This window comes from Eubalaena glacialis, chromosome X (genome assembly GCF_028564815.1).
Source record: "Eubalaena glacialis isolate mEubGla1 chromosome X, mEubGla1.1.hap2.+ XY, whole genome shotgun sequence".
Classification (NCBI taxonomy): Eukaryota; Metazoa; Chordata; class Mammalia; order Artiodactyla; family Balaenidae; genus Eubalaena; species Eubalaena glacialis.
The window spans coordinates 29,957,226-29,974,816 of NC_083736.1; the positions used below are offsets into that span (position 1 = coordinate 29,957,226).

Genomic DNA, 17,591 nt, shown 5'->3' on the forward strand with positions numbered 1-17,591 from the left:
GAGTATTAAAAAGCACGCTACACTTGTTTGATTTAAATTAGTCAATCTGTTAAAATATTTGAGTATCCAAAGTTAGCGTTCGATTCTTCTTGGTTTAGAATCACACTAACTTTGTGTTCAGACTTTACAAAGATTTTTTTTTAGACATAGATCATCACTCTTTGAAATGATACGATTTGTGACCCAAGTCGTGAGAGGCCATTCCCTCAGTACACAGGCATTACCAGACAGACGAGTCACAAAACGGTGAGACATCCTCTTGCCTTAACCACCAATTCTGTCTCACAGTCCTCCAGTTATTAAGACTAAAAAGTTACCTCTTGTGATGTTAATCATTACTCTTCCAGTAAGCCAAATTTTTCGGAAGATCTATTTCCATGGACACCAAAACAGGCCTGCTTTGGATCCACTTATAGGTACTAAATACACACACAGTCAAGGATCTGGTTGGGGCCAAGATTAGTTTTACTGATTTTCCTGAATTTGCCAAGAGATAAGGAAGAGGTTTGAGGGAACCTCCCTGCCTCACACATGATGACCGATTCCCTCAGTGGGAAGAAAGCAGGGAAGCCTCATGATCTTCTGATTTCAGCTTCCAAATAGGAATTGACATGTAGTAATGAAATCCTTTGTCATGGTGTCTTATGTAAAAATTGCTCTTGACAAATACATTTTGAAGGTGCTACCCTTTGTGCAAGCCACATCTTTACATATGCCAAGGCCTTAGGGACATCCATTTAGGTAGCCTAAATAGTTTAAAAAAAAAAGACATTAAGAGATATCAAGTTTCTACATGTGTCAAGCACAGGTTTTATCTTCTCTAAGATCTCCATAGATTCATTATTCAGAATCAAGCACTGAGCTTCAAACTATAATTATATAGTCCATTGACAAGTTATGCCAAAATGAAAGCAGAAGGTAACATAGTTTTTAAAAATGCTTAAGATATAACCTCAAACCTAACTGAACTCAACACAAAATGACAATTACATGATCAAATTAATTCTACCTTTAACCAAAAGGAACACAGACTTTTTAAGTAGGATTCCAAGAGCATTTAATTTTTTCAGAGTAACATTTTTTTTAACCATGGGCAAATTGTTTTTGCATACAATCATGGCTTGAAGAAAATATTGTTCAGGTGGAAAATTTCTACTTTTATATGTGCAGGCACCAGAATGCAGAGATTCTGAAAATACAAAGCTACTTTTTTGCAGTTATATCTAATGTTATGGAATATTTGTGCTACTGAATATTTGGCTGTGAAATTAATTTCTAAAATGTTATAATATCTTCTAATTGATACTTATTATGAAATTGGATAGATGTGCCCACGGAAGGTAAAGAGAAATGGCAACATTATATACTACGAAGAGACATTTAAGAATATAGCAAACCTTATAAGAAAGAAAAAACAATATTTTTTAATAAAATTATAGCAGACGTGGATCTGTAATTGTTCTATACTATAATCATCACTATACTGTATTTGAAACTACTACTTCATTTCCTTTGGGATACAGAAATAAGAAAACATCTGTGCATTGACCCTGTAAATATAGGGTATAATTCATTATATATGACAAATTAATAATTACTTTCAAAACCTACTCCAGAATAAAAAACAATTGGTCATGTACTAAATTTTCCCATCACTTTTAGTTATTGACTGTAAACACTTAATTATGTGTTAGAATCATTAAAAATATAGACAGGAAGGGATTATGGAGGTCACTGAGTATAACCTCCTCCTTACTACAGGATTCACTACTTCCAGAGGCAGACAACTCCTTCCTGAGTATGGCATCAAATTTTCCCATTGGCAAAGATCTTTACACCTAGTGGAAGCCTGCATTATTATGACTTCATTCATTTAAAATTTGTTTCGGGAATTTCCTGGCAGTCCAGCGGTTAGGACTCTGTGCTTCCACTGCAGGGGGCATGGGTTCAATCCCTTGTCTGGGTACTAAGATCCCACAAGCTGTGCTGCATGGCCTGAATAAATAAATAAATAAAATTTGTTTTGAACCCTGAACCAACAAAGAGTAAGGTGAGTATTGTTTCCACCTGACAGTCTTAAAGGCCTGAAGCTTTGATAATCATGACTCCAATAAATCTTATTTCCAAGTTCTATAATACCAGGTACTTGCTAGAACTAGATTTAATCGGGTGCTCCAAAACCTAGATTTTCTGACTTTGGACATCATATTCAGTTAAAGCAATCTAAAACTGCATAAGTTATTCAGCAGCTGAATCATAATGTTTCAATTAAATTCTAACATCTATTCAATATGTGTCACTACAGGACATCCAGAAACAAATACAATGGAATCCCTATTTTTAGAGATCTCACAGTATAGTAGTGAAGGTGACAACCACACAAATAATTGTGAGACAAGGTGAGTTCCATATGAAAAATACAAGTATGCAAAATAATTGCATGTAAATGTCTTCATGAAAACAAAATAGATTTGTTTTTAAATACTAGCCCCTTGATCTGTCAGTTAACTAGCCAGTAAAAAATGGAAAAGAATTATTTGTCGTTAGGTTTGGAAGCTAGTTCCTCTTACAGTGATTAAAAGTGGAGGTCTCTGAGTCAGGCTCCACAGTTCTCAAACAACAGGTCCACAGTTCACATCCTGTAACATTTGAGGCAGACTGGTTACTCTCTCAGAGCTTTTATTTCTTTTCTTCATATGTAAAACAGTAATGATAATACATCTCTCACAAGAGTGTTGCAAACAAGGCCTGCTTCATGGGTGTGCAATTTATGTAGTCACCCAGGTCCCCTCACTCAAAAGGATCTCATTCTTGGTTTCATGCTCTGCTGTCACCCTCTTGAAATTCTTAATAATTTTTGTAAAGAATCCCTGCATATTCATTCTGCACTGAGCCTCGCAAAATATGTAGCCCGTCCTGGAAGCAAGAATTAAATTACATAATGTTTGAACACAATAAGTACTCTCTTGCTACATATTAGTAATAACCACTAAAAAGTCCAGAGAAAATTCAGGAATTTTTCTACACCGAACCTTCTTTACTTATAAAGTGATATATGTTAATTTCCAAAATTTACATTTTTCCCATTGTGAGAAAAACTGGAAGAGGATTTGCCCAGTGTCTTGACAGTTCTAGGGTGAACACCTTCTTGCATTAAGGTTGTATAATTTGGGTAGGTCTAGAAAAAACATACTATTTTCAAACAATGAAAATCTTTCTTACCATTTTCTCTTCCATTTGTTTAAAAATGCACATTTTGAAAAGGAGCTATATGTACATTCAAGCATATTTAAAGAATGTAAAAGGGCATATAACGAAAGGAAACATTTCTTTTCCACCACTGTATCCAGTTTCTCATGGGCAACTAGTTGTATTTACCACCTGTTCTTATATTTTAAATTAACTTTGTGCTGTTATCTTTCTTTCAGTTTGGCCTATATTCTTAATTGCACCACTTAATTATTTAAATAGTCTTGACTTTGTAAGTTCTTTGACGTTAGAGATTTCTACTGGTATTGTGAGATACTATTTGAACATTTAAAAAAAACTTACTAAAAGAGATCCAAATTATAAAAAATTAGTTACCTAATTTATCTTATTATCATTTTTATTATTATTAAAATACTTATACTTGTAATAATAGCTACCAGTTATGGAGCTCTCTGCACATTCCAGGCATTATGCTAGGTGCTTTGCATCCCTTATCTTATTTAAAATACTCAAAATAGTATCTGCAGTAAAAGCCTAATATGTGGTGGCTATCATTACCTCACAATGGCCCTAAGAATAAGTACTAAGTTTATTCCCATTTTATAGATGAGAGGTAAAAATTTCAGGCAGGTTGACAAGTGTGGATTGAAGTTTCTCGTTGTCTTCTTTATACATACAGAACTTTAGAGTGATCGCTGATTTTTAATGGGCATAAAGGGGTTGCAGTTCTACAGTTTAAAACATACTGCATAATCATGGCAACAGTTTTAGCTGATAACTGATAGCCAGGCTTAAAACTATCTCCACAGGCATGGTAGCACAAGGCACAAATACCTGATGATGGTGTGAGGATTCACAATTCTAAGCAACAGAAAGGATTTATATGTTGAACTTTATGAGAAACCTGGGGTAAAAGATCACGTGCTCACAAAGGAAGCTGGGTTATTAATCAAAAGGCTAAAAAATGTTCTATCTCATGAACAAATGCCGAGGAATTAACACAGGTAGGTGTAGCGTACAAGGAGTGCCCAAGTTCATGAGACTGGCTTGGTAACTAAACTGTAATATCAATTACTGTCCTGTTTTGATACTGATATTAAGGCAATATAACTTCTTGAATAGATACTGATATTAGAATCATAAGCACAGAGTCAATATTCAAAAGATATCATAAAAGAAGTCATTCTCCCATTTGAAATAAAATATTATATGATAGTTAAGAAGGTTTATTCCATAAAACTCTCTCTTTAATTTTATGTATTTTGTCCCTCACTTCAAATTCTCTTTTGTACACATTGTCAGAAAGAAGAGATACATGTTGGCTTCAGGATACATACTAAACACAGAATTTGAGCAACTGTGTGAATTAGCTGCATCTGCAAAAATTCAAGAAGCAATGAAATTTATTTTTTCTGATCCACCTGACCTTCCTCTACACACCATCTGGCAGGAAGTAACGGAACACTTTCTTTAACTAGGGATGCAGATTATTAAGCATACAGAAAAAACTTGGATTTTTCTTGCTGTGTTATTTCATTTATTGTCAGCAAACAGTAGATTTATCATATAGATGCTGAGTATTTTATCTTAATGGTATTTTAATTACATACTCATGATGAGTGAAATGTAACTATTTCAGAAGTCAGTCTTCTTCTAATAGGAAGAGAATTTCATTTTTATTATCATCTTCCAGCTGATTCTGAGATTTATACAATGGAGATAGTTGGAATCTCTTCACTAATTACTCTAGAGTTTTATATAAAATTTCAAGCAAAGAGAAACGCATCATAAACATTTAGAACTGGAAGGACACTACAGAGATCTTCCTAGACCAAATTTTTCATTTTATAAATAAGGAATGAGTGGTTCCAACAGTTAATTTAGCTGTTGTCTCTTAAATTTTCAGTGCCTACAACATTTTATGTTGTCGTAGATAAATGAATTTACAACATAAAACCAATTGCACTGATGCACACAAGGCCTGCTCTCAAACATCTACTTTAGCTGAAGGTAGCAAAAGAATACAGTTAATTCCCAAGGTTATTTGAGCTATAACTTGGAAATTTTCTAATAAAACCTTTAACCTAAGCAATTAACCAACAGATGCTCTAAAATTCAAGATAGTTAGTCCATGAATTAAGTAAGATAAAAACCTAAAATAAGTGAGGAAATTTTATTTTAATTCTGGGTTTTATAAAACCATTAAAATTGTTTTTTAATTGGCAGCAGACTGATTAGACTTGGAGAGCTTTCAGGAACCACTGAAAAGGGTTGTCAACTGAAAGACCTTAGAGTATTTTTAATTAAAATCATTGGCAAAAAGATGAGAGGCAAACCAATTGTAACTACATTTCATGTATCAAGAGGTCTACAAAATAATGCTTTGAGAATGGGTACAGTCAGAATGTGCATGTAAAATATTTTATGGAGAGTAAAAACAGGGATCTCTAAAATATGAGAATGAACTCTGAAAAGAAAGGCAAATACAGAAATTTTCATCTTAATGCTTTTGCATCTATTTGCATTTATGGTATTATGAAAAACACTAGCTTATTATCTTCAACCATGTTTTACATTACTTACATGTCTGGCAGGAGTTTTAAAACTCTCAGAAGGACATAAATAATGTAGAACAGATATATTCATACATAATAATCACTTTCTCTATTTGGGAATCCATGAGTACAGACACAGACACACACAGCATAAACATGTACGTTCATGTTCAAGGGGAGGGGAATTCTGAGGATATTAATTTTATCTTTAAGATATTTGTGCTCATAGTTCAGAACACTGCAAAAATGGTCATTAGGAATATAGCAAAATATTGATAAAATGGGAATAAGAGCTATGAACTTGCACGAATCATAAAATGTTCCTTATTTCTGGCAAAGAAGATAATTTACTCTGTTTAAAAAAATCACAAGGCTACAGAACTTCTGGATTTATCTAAACAGATATATTCCTACGTCTAAACTCATGCTGCCAAGTCTAACATAAATTACCATAATAAATTATAAAGCAAATGAATAATATCTCCTTTCCATAGTATAACATGATTTCAGTTAAATGGGGAAAAATAATATTTCAAATCATTTAAAGTGTTAACTATAATGAATTTCTGACTATCGTATTCCCTAATTACAATCAAAATATAAATATGTCCACCAGGGGCACGGCATTTAGGAAAAAATAGCTGAGTAAATTTCAACGAGCATGTTTATAAAAAGTTTGGAGGAAACATAGGGTTATTCGAGTATTTAAATAAGTCAATTCAAGGTGTATTTCATTTGCTCTCTTTTCTCTTTTTAAACATCCACATAGCAAATGTTATTATTCTTTTTAACCTTTGGAAACAGAAAGTATTTCCATTTTCTTAGGCTGCCTTCTCATCAACTTCAGCATCTTCAGCTTGTGTCCAGGTATTAAAGCCAAACCTGACTCTGAAATGCAACAGAGCAGCCCTCATAGTTGATTTTTTTCATGTTTTGATCTCTTGCCATGCTACTGTTTCATAAGGTCAAAATCCCTCAAAGCCTTGACCTGAATAGCAGTCAAAATTTCGGGCACATCATGAGCACATATGAGCACAATCAGATGCCTTGTCATCTCAGTCACAATTCCAACACCCTACTGGATTTTAACCATTACCAGAACTTTGCTCATTCTTTATACCAATCATTTAAAAGGATTTTTAAAAGACTGAGTATATTGTGTCATTAATGGGACTATTTTTCCCCCACAAACAGGCTGGAATATATGCATACAAGTGAGCTTTGTTCTTTAAAGTCACAACCTTACCCTCAACATTCTTGCAATTCTTATGCAATTGTGATTAAGTTCAATGTGACACGTAAGAAAGAAAATCTTTTTTTTTTTTAGTTACAAGATACTATTTCTTTTTTCACTCTATCTCCTTTTAATTCCTCTTTCCCTGGGTAGCTTCCTAAGAGCCCCCCACTCGCAAACAATGATTTGGATTGGGCCTATGATAGTGCAGTTTTGGGAAAAACCAAGGAGTGAAAAGTGAGACATGAGCTTAAGAAAGGCTCAAGCTTAGTGTCCTAGGAAGCAACTTGCTAATATAACTCAATTTATCTGCTTCTGGTCTGGTATGAGTGTATAATGGTTTAAAAATAAATTTTAAAAAAATCATAGTGAACTACAACAAGCTGTCCAGACTCACTAAACAGAATGCCTTGCATATCAAGAGAACCTTTTTTTTTTTTCTCAAAATGCTTTCACGTCTATGGCTTTATTTTACCCTCATCAAACCCCAGTGAGCAAGTAGAGCAGATATATGTTATATGTTGGAAATCATTTTATAAAGAATTACACAAACCAAAGCTAGTACTGTTTTATCATAGATTTCATAAAGTTCAAAAATAGGAGATTAAGTAAGTTGCCCTAGGTGGTAGTCTCATAACTTTTAAGCCATTAAAAAATAAGGTTTCTATTTTATTTTTTAACCAACTAGAATAATCAAATAAGTAAGATTTTGATGAGATGCACAAGTCTCATTCCACAGAATGAGCATATTTAAATACTAGCAATATATTGCTAGGAAGGTCTCCGTTCTTCCCATTTCAGGCAGCACTGAGGAACACCAGAATGTGGGGACTGGCACATATGTCATTGTCTTACTAATTCAATGCTTTCAAAAAATATGTTCTGCAGACTTTATCAAAGGCTGCATGTAGATGACTAGCCTACTGAATGAGATTTTCTGAGCACAGAATCTAGGACTATGCATTTGAATCAGTTTCCCAGGTAACTATTATGCAGACTCAAGTTTGGAAAACCACTGCCAATAGGGCAAGTGAACCAGAATGCAACCTTTTGTTAACCCCATTACACCTCCGTGAATATATCCCCTTAAAGGGACACATTTCAAAATATCTTCATCAAATAATACCAGTGCTTCTTAACATGGTAACTGACCATTTTACAGCACCAATAATCTATGGAACCAGTGGGTATATATTGGAATGATATCACTGATGGTTTAAAAAGTATAACACTTTCTAATGTCTCACATATTTGTTACATAAATGCCAATGATCATGCAAAGTAACCAAGGCCAGATTACACATAATAAGAAGAATCATGATCTGGTGGTAAAATCACTATTATATCAAGTAACTGCCAAAAATATAGTCAATAGAATTTTTATTATTGCCCAATGACTGTATGAGAAATGATTGCAATTGATACTCCTTCAAGTTTTAAATTTTAAATATGAATTTGATTCTTAAAAAAAGATTGAACTGTGATTGAAAATCATATATGTTGGCTGATCATATTTTCTTAAATTATATTCTTGGAAGCAATATTTCAAACTTCATTTCTTCATCTTTCAACAAACATTTCCTAAGTGCCACTTATCAGATGCCAAGTATCAAAAAACAAATTCCCTGTACTGTCTCACAAGAGAGGAGATATATGCCTAAAGCTACTGAATGTGGCTTTAATAGAGATGTGTGCATGGTGCATTGAACTATGATCTGTGACCAATTAGTAAAAGCTTCTATAATGCGAAACAATATGGCAGAATGTATTAAACACTATTAAACATAATGTTAATATTTTGAATGACTGCCCATGACTCCACCATCTAATAACTGTATCAGATAATAAAATTTTCTAGTTTAAAAATATCATATTAAAAAAAATTATCAAAACTTTTACAATTCTTAGCATAAAAACACATGACACTACAAGTAAAACATAGATGTTTTCCTAATCTACAGCCTATATGTGTTAGTATAACTAAGCTGCATGATTTTATGAATCAACAGTCTATGGCAGAAAATCCACTGATTATAACCTCACTTGCACTAATTGAAAGAGGTCTTTAGTGAAATCAAAGGACCTGGGCCCTAGTCCTGCTCTTATCACTGACTTACCTTGGACAATTCACTTTTCCTCCCTAAACTTCATTTTCTCATACGTAAAATGTAGAGGTCAATTAATAGCCCTCATCAGTCCAGGGATCATTCCAGTGTGATGACACAGTTCCCTAGCATTTTGTCCGACTGCTCTGAGTCACTCAGATCCTCATTCCCATTGAATTGGAAGGGATTACACTCTAAGGCAGTAGCTAGTTCAGTCCACTAGCTCTCACTCCTCCACTTCTACCACATTCTCCAATGTCAAGGCAACCAAGAGAGCCATGTTGTTATTCAACTGAATACTTAGCAAGGACTAATCTAGTGACACCCTTTGCAGGGTTACAGTACTGCTCTCTTATTGCAGATTTCAAAAATCTCAAGGATAATTTACTGTAGGTTAATTATTATCACTAACCTGTGCTGAACTCTTTTCAAGTTTTTGGACTAAATTATCCCAGCGCTGGGCAAAGTTGTCCAGCCATGCTTCCATCTTTTGGGCTACCAATGTATTTTTCAGTGTTGAAAGAAGATCTTGGTTGAGTGAGCAGAGTTTGTCCATGGTTTGCTTTTTCTTTTCTAGATCGGTTTTTAAAACCTGTTAAAACAAGGAAGAACACAGACTAAGCCTAGGTTACATTTTATGAAACACTATAGTTCAATTTGCTTTTGCATGCACTTTCTCATTTGTATAGATATGGAAAGATTATAATTGTGCCTGCAAAAGATCGAGAGTTCCTAAAAATATAAGTAGAAAATTATAATCCAAATAATGTTCCCAAGAAGCTTGAAGAGAAATAAAAGTCAGATGTAAAATAAACACCTCGTTAAGGCACTTACGAACTACCTTAACATTTTTGAAGAACTGCCAAGTAAAAATGTAGCATTGCTTCAAAAGGCAAAACAGAGATCAACATATGGAAATTACTTTTTAACATTTGGAGGTGTTCTAAAGTGAAAGGCATGGCTCTTGGATGTTAGTGAATTTCTTTCTAATTTCTGATAAAATTCAAATAAAATATCACATGCCAGGAGTACTGAAGAAAAGGTGGTGAATTGAGAAGATGAGCATGGCTAAGGGGACTTCCCAATCTGAAATGCTGTGATTATTTGAATAAATTTGCAATATTATTTATTTCTATGATTTTTACATTCTTTTCATTATTTGGATACAAAAACCTTGTTATTCAGTTTACTGACTTTTTCATTTTTTAGCATCTGTTATTAACTTTCAGCTATTTGAGTAATTATCTTCTAAAGCTAATTTTAGAGCCCATTAAGTAATAGAACTAAGTAATTGAGTATAACACAAATCCTTTGGAATCACTTTGCCTGTTTACTAAATGCTTATGTGTTTTATGAAGTATTTTTATACCATTTATATTTCCAAAGTTCCTGGGAGCTATGGAGGGGGTTACACATGCCATTTGGTTGACAGAGAATGAATAAACAAAGTGGCTTGTGTGAAATCAGTAGATCAGGGCAGCTTATTCTTTCATTTTATCCATTAAGGTCAACCTATGCTTTGGGAAATCCCATTTCCATCTCCCAAATGCTAGTCCCTGATGTAATCTGTAAACACAGAGTAAGAAGAAAGAAAGGAGAGAATTATTTTATGGTCCCTTTACAATCTCCTCTTTTTGGCAGTAGCAAGTACAACGAACATAAACTAAGCTGTGAGACCTGTCTTTCCAAAATAAATGCAAATTTATTTAAGAACAACTAACACTGCACATGGCAAAGAAATGAGTATGAAACAGATGTCCCAACTGCTCATGAACCGAAGTGTCATCGACAGAGAGAAATCAATACACACCCCCCCTTCCCCCGGCCACCCCACAAAGGACACTTTATGTAGTTCATTTTGGCATGCCACCTGCATTGATAGCTCTTAACTGCAGACTGCTCTGGTGTCTCCTTCAATTAGTTCATCCTTTTCTCAGAATCTACTTCACCTGGTGTTCTTTATATTGCAGTCTTACTGCACGCCATTTTTAGGGAATAAAAGCAAGTTTTGAAATGAATTTCTAGTTTCTCCTCAATAATTGTTTTTTTCGCTATTTTTTCTAAGTCTGAAAGAATGCAATAGACCAAAATATGAATTAAGATATAAAAGTTGAATCTGAAGAAGGGGAAACCATTTGCGTTGGAAATTTATGGGTAGTCTCATGTTACCTAAAAAGATTTTCTTAGATGATCTATAAAAGTAATTGGATACCCAAAGAGATTTAGTGGCAAATGAAATGAAGCCTCCTGTGTTAACATTAAACCAAATGAAGAAGCACTTAGTGGGGCGTGGGGGGGGATGAATTGGGAGATTGTGATTGACATATATACACTACTATGTATAAAATAGATAACTAATAAGAACCTGCTGTATAAAAAATAAATAAAATAAAATAAAATTCAAAAAAAAAGAAGCACTTAGTGAACATTACAAAAATAAAGGGGAAATTCGTCATTAAGGAATACAATTAGGGAAAATAACTCAAGGTAAAATAAAAACAGCATTACTATAAAACTGTGGAATTATCAAATCAATATATTTTTACCTAAATCTGTATGACAAAAACACTGTACTAACCAAGGCTTCTATCTAGTAAATTCTAGATCTGTGTTTGTCAAATGGTGATGGCAGGATAGTAGTTCTGCCTCAGTTTGTTTCCCCTTGTTGGCTCTGGGCCAACCTCTCTCTTTCTCTCCCAATCTTTCTTCCTCTTATAATTTCCCAGTTCCTGAAGTACTCTCCCAACATAACTAAGAGAGGGAGAAAACAGGAAATCCATGGTGGTGCCAGATACATTGCAACATAGTAATGAATTGCCTTCTCCCATCTATCCTTGGAGAGCAATTATTTTAAGCTTGGATTTTGTGTGTGTATATCAAATAATTATGATTTAATTGTTACTAATATTTACAGTATAAAAAAAGATGTCTTTCTGCATATCAAGAATTGATTACAGATCTTTGACTGCCAGAGAACCAGAGAGTTCTAGAAAACTCAGGAGGCAAAAAGAAGGTCTAGAAAACATGTACAAGGCAGAGGTCAGCTAGGATTTTAAAGAAGAAATATAATTTATTTTCATAGAAGTGAGGCACCTGGACATACCTCCCAAGGTAAGCAGGAAAGTACAGCCAATAAATCAGATTGGACAGCAGTAGAAATGGGCAAGAAACAGATAAGCTGCTCAAGAAGACAGAATAAACATGTTCTATCTGGTCAAGGTTAGATGATTTGAAGTGAAAAGAGAATGTATACTTACAAAAGGCCCAGAAACTCTTCACCCTATTCTCATCAGACATATGCTTCAGAAGAGTAATGCCAAGACAATTTCTCTTAAACTGGCAAAACTGAATTCTGTACCTATTTTATGTGTAGTTATTTGTCCATATGTAAGAAGTACTGCAATTCTTTCTAATCACCTGTTGTTGTATTTAGGTAGATTGATCCACTGTGGGGGCTTCTCAACTTGAGGGTATGTCAGAATCATCAGGAAGGCTTGTTAACTGGCAGATTGCTGGGCCCTACGCTTCCAGAGTTTCTGAATCAGTAGGTCTGGGATGGGGCCTAAGAATTTGCATTTCTAACAAGTTCCCAGGTGATGCTGCTAGTCTAAGGACCACACTTTGAGAACCACTGATACTATCTGGATGAATTCTTTGAGGGTGATCACAGGAGTTGAGGTCAAGGTAGCAAGTCCTGGTGAAACAGCACTGTCAACAGGGACTTGCCAAGCTCCCATAAGCACTCTGTCCCTGCCATCTGATCTCACAGACACTTAATAGTGACCTAATTCCACAGTACTCCTGCAGCCCCTGCACACCATCCTCTCTTTTGTCAAGTTTCCCAGAGTTGTCCTTCCCTGGCAGATGCCACGAATCCTCACAGCAACAGTACCCTTCCCCAGGAACATATTTCTTGTAGGTTTGGGCCTTCCCATGATAACCTACTTGATTCTACAAGTCTTAGAATTCACCTCAGTTTCTTCTGTCCTTTTCTTTTTATTCTTTACATCAAAAAAACCCTCAATTTTGATGACAGAAAAATAATAGACTGACATGATTTGGACAAAATGATGTATCAGGAGGAATGAAATACGTGACTCCTCATCCCCCACCTCAAATGAAAAGTAGGAGAAAATCCCATGGGTTATTAATGATAATATTTCAAAACAAATTACACTGATTGTAAATAAAAGAGAGTTTTAGCATACTGTATCTATACCTAGGTATGTAGTAGGAACTGGTGACAGATGGTACCTGTTTGGGGTCTCAGATTGTGACATATTTTAATGAACATTAAATTCTTATTCACTGCCTGAGTCAGCAGGGGAATTTTACCTCAAATTCCAGACCAGCTGTCAGGTTTTGTTAATTGGTTTAAACTATCAAATGGTAAGACTTATACAAAACATATTTTCACTTTGTTCACAAGTAAGGTGACATAATTTGAATTTTAATCATATTGGAAAATTATTGAGACTTTGCTAAGAGAGCATTTTCATGGCCTTGAAGCTAGTAACGTCTTTTACTTACAAAAATGTCAACACAGTGGCACATGATTGTTTGAAACAAAATTTTTCAACTGCAGATATTTTCTGTCAAGGAATTTAATGTGATGAGGAGTTCTGAAATAGCTTAAAAGTCTTGGACCTGGGTCTGGATATCTTGGTGCTCATTTTAACTCTGCCACTAATCTTCCATGATACATTATCTGTGCCATGTGTTTTCTCCTGAGCCTCAATTTCCTCTTCTAAAATAACCTAGTCTGTCTCCTCGTTTTCATGCCCAGTGCTCCTTAGTTCAGTTCTTCTAATTGGCCTCCTTACTACCAAAAGTCTTACTACCAAAGAGCATTCCAAAAATGTAAACATGATTGTTATTCAACTCCCAATGGTTACCCACTAGTTGAAGAACAAAATTACACATGTGATCAATGATATTATTGCACTGTTTGAAACATAGATTACTTTTCTAAAATCTGTCTTTAGTAGTAACATCACTCAAAAAAACATACCTTCTCTGAGGAATGATTTCCTATCAACAATAAGCTGGCGTGTAATAACAAGTAATACCTACGTGAATCTATCTTAAATTAAAAGCCTATACGGGGGAGGAGCTTCAAGATGGCGGAAGAGTAAGAAGCGGAGATCCCCTTCCTCCCCACAAATACATCAGAAATACATATACATGTGGAACAACTCCTACAGAACACCTACTGAATGCTGGCATAAGACCTCAGACCTCCCAAAAGGCAAGAAACTCCCCACGTACCTGGGTAGGGCAAAAGAAAAAAGAAAACACAGAGACAAAAGAATAGGGGCGGGACCTGCACCAGTGGGAGGGAGCCGTGAAGGAGGAAAGGTTTCCACACACTAGGAAGCCCCTTCGCGGGTGGAGACTGCAGGTGGCGGAGGGGGGAAGCTTCGGAGCCACGGAGGAGAGCGCAGCCACAGGGGTGCGGAGGGCAAAGCGGAGAGACTCCCGCACAGAGGCTCGGCGCCGAGCAGCACTCACCAGCCCGAGAGGTTTGTCTGCTCCCCCGCCAAGGCGGGCGGGGGCTGGGAGCTGAGGCTCGGGCTTCGGTCGGATCGCAGGGAGAGGACTGGGGTTGGCGGCGTGAACAGAGCCTGAAGGGGCTAGTGCACCACAGCTAGCCGGGAGGGAGTCCGGGAAAAGGTTTGGAGCTGCCGAAGGGACAAGAGACTTTTTCTTGCCTCTTTGTTTCCTGGTGCGCGAGGAGAGGGGATTCAGAGCGCCGCTTAAAGGAGCTCCAGAGACGGGCGTGAGCCGCGGCTATCAGCACAGACTCCAGAGATGGGTATGAGACACTAAGGCTGCTGCTGCCGCCACCAAGAAGCCTGTGTGCAAGCACAGGTCACTATCCACACCTCCCCTCCCGGGAGCCTGTGCAGCCCGCCACTGCCAGGGTCCCGTGATCCAGGGACAACTTACCCACGAGAACACACGGAGGGCCTCAGGCTGGTGCAACGTCATGCTGGCCTCTGCCGCCGCAGGCTCGCCCCGCATCCCTACCCCTCCCTCCCCCCCGGCCTGAGTGAGCCAGAGCCCCCGAATGAGCTGCTCCTTTAACCCCGTCCTGTCTGAGCGAAGAACAGACGCCCTCAGGCGACCTACACGCAGAGGCGGATCCAAATCCAAAGCTGAACCCCCAGAGCCGTGCGAACAAAGGAGAGAAAGGGAAATCTCTCCCAGCAGCCTCAGGAGCAGCAGATTAAATCTCCACAATCAACTTGATATAACCTGCATCTGTGGAATACCTGAATAGACAACGAATCATCCCAAATTGAGGAGGTGGACTTTGGGAGCAACGATATATATATATTTTTTCCCTTTATCTCTTTTTGTGAGTGTGTATGTATATGCTTCTCTGTGTGATTTTGTCTGTATAGCTTTGCTTTTACCATTTGTCCTAGGGTGCTGTCTGTCCATTTTTTTTTTATTACTTAAAAAAATTTTTTTGCTTAATAATCATTTTTTATTTTAATAACTTTATTTTATTTTATCTTCTTCTTTCTTTCTTTCTTTTTTTTCTCCCTTTTATTCTGAGCCGTGTGGAGGACAGGCTCTTGGTGCTCCAGCCAGACGTCAGGGCTGTGTCACTGAGGTGGGAGAGCCAAGTTCAGGACACTGGTCCACTAGAGACCGCCCAGCTCCACGTAATATCAAATGGCGAAAATCTCCCAGAGATCTCCATCTCAACGACAAGACCCAGCTCCACTCAACGACCAGCAAGCTACAGTGCTGGACACCCTATGCCAAACAACTAGCAAGGCAGGAACACAACCCCATCCATTAGCAGAGAGGCTGCCTAAAATCATAATAAGGCCACAGACACCACAAAACACACCACAAGACGTGGACCTGTCCACCAGAAAGACAAGATCTAGCCTCATCCACCAGAACACAGGCACTAGTCCCCTCCAGCAGCAAGCCTACAAACCCACTGAACCAACCTTAGCCAATGGGGACAGACACCAAAAAAAACGGAAACTACGAACCTGCAGCCTGTGAAAAGGAGACCCCAAACACAGTAAGTTAAGCAAAATGAGAAGACAGAGAAACACACAGCAGATAAAGGAGCAAGGCAAAAACCCACGAGACCTAACAAATGAAGAGGAATTAGGCAGTCTACCTGAAAAAGAAATCAGAATAATAATAGTAAAGATGATCCAAAATCTTGGAAATAGAATGGAGAAAATACAAGAAACGATTAACAAGGACCTAGAAGAACTAAAGAGCAAACAAACAGAGATGAACAACATAATAAATGAAATAAAAATTCTCTAGAAGGGATCAATAGCAGAATAACTGAGGCAGAAGAACGGATAAGTGACCTGGAAGATAAAATGGTGGAAATAACTACTGCAGAGCAGAATAAAGAAAACAGCATGAAAAGAATTGAGGACAGTCTCAGAGACCTCTGGGACAACATTAAACGCACCAACATTCGAATTATAGGGGTCCCAGAAGAAGGAGAGAAAAAGAAAGGGACTGAGAAAATATTTCAAGAGATTATAGTTGAAAACTTCCCTAATATGGGAAAGGAAATAGTTAATCAAGTCCAGGAAGCACAGAGAGTCCCATACAGGATAAATCCAAGGAGAAACACGCCAAGACATATATTAATCAAACTACCAAAAATTAAATACAAAGAACCAATATTAAAAGCAGTAAGGGAAAAACAACATGTAACACATAAGGGAATCCCCATAAGGTTAACAGCTGATCTTTCAGCAGAAACTCTGCAAGCCAGAAGGGAGTGGCAGGACATATTTAAAGTGATGAAGCAGAAAAACCTACAACCAAGATTACTCTACCCAGCAAGGATCTCATTCAGATTTGATGGAGAAATTAAAACCTTTACAGACAAGCAAAAGCTGAGGGAGTTCAGCACCACCAAACCAGCTTTACAACAAATGCTAAAGGAACTTCTCTAGGCAAGAAACACAAGAGAAGCAAAACACCTACAATAACAAACCCAAAACATTTAAGAAAATGGGAATAGGAACATACATGTCGATAATTACCTTAAATGTAAATGGATTAAATGCTCCCACCAAAAGACACAGACTGGCTGAATGGATACAAAAACAAGACCCGTATATATGCTGTCTACAAGAGACCCACTTCAGACCTAGGGACACATACAGACTGAAAGTGAGGGGATGGAAAAAGATATTCCATGCAAATGGAAATCAAAAGAAAGCTGGAGTAGCAAGTCTCATATCAGACGAAATAGACTTTAAAACAAAGACTATTACAAGAGACAAAGAAGGACACTACATAATGATCAAGGGACCAATCCAAGAAGAATATATAACAATTGTAAATATTTATGCACCCCACATAGGAGCACCTCAATACGTAAGGAAAATACTAACAGCCATAAAAGGGGAAATCGACAGTAACACAATCATAGTAGGGGACTTTAACACCCCACTTTCACCAATGGACAGATCATCCAAAATG

General features: G+C 36.8%; 1 protein-coding gene across 1 annotated transcript in view; it reads right to left on the bottom strand.

The window, feature by feature from the left end:
• Positions 1–17,591, bottom strand: part of DMD (dystrophin) — a 1,714,964-nt gene that overhangs the window by 1,439,775 nt on the left and 257,598 nt on the right. Inside the window, exon 11 of the mRNA XM_061178407.1 lies at positions 9,517–9,696. Coding sequence (XP_061034390.1) covers positions 9,517–9,696 — 180 coding nt within the window. The remainder of the gene's footprint in view (positions 1–9,516; positions 9,697–17,591) is intronic.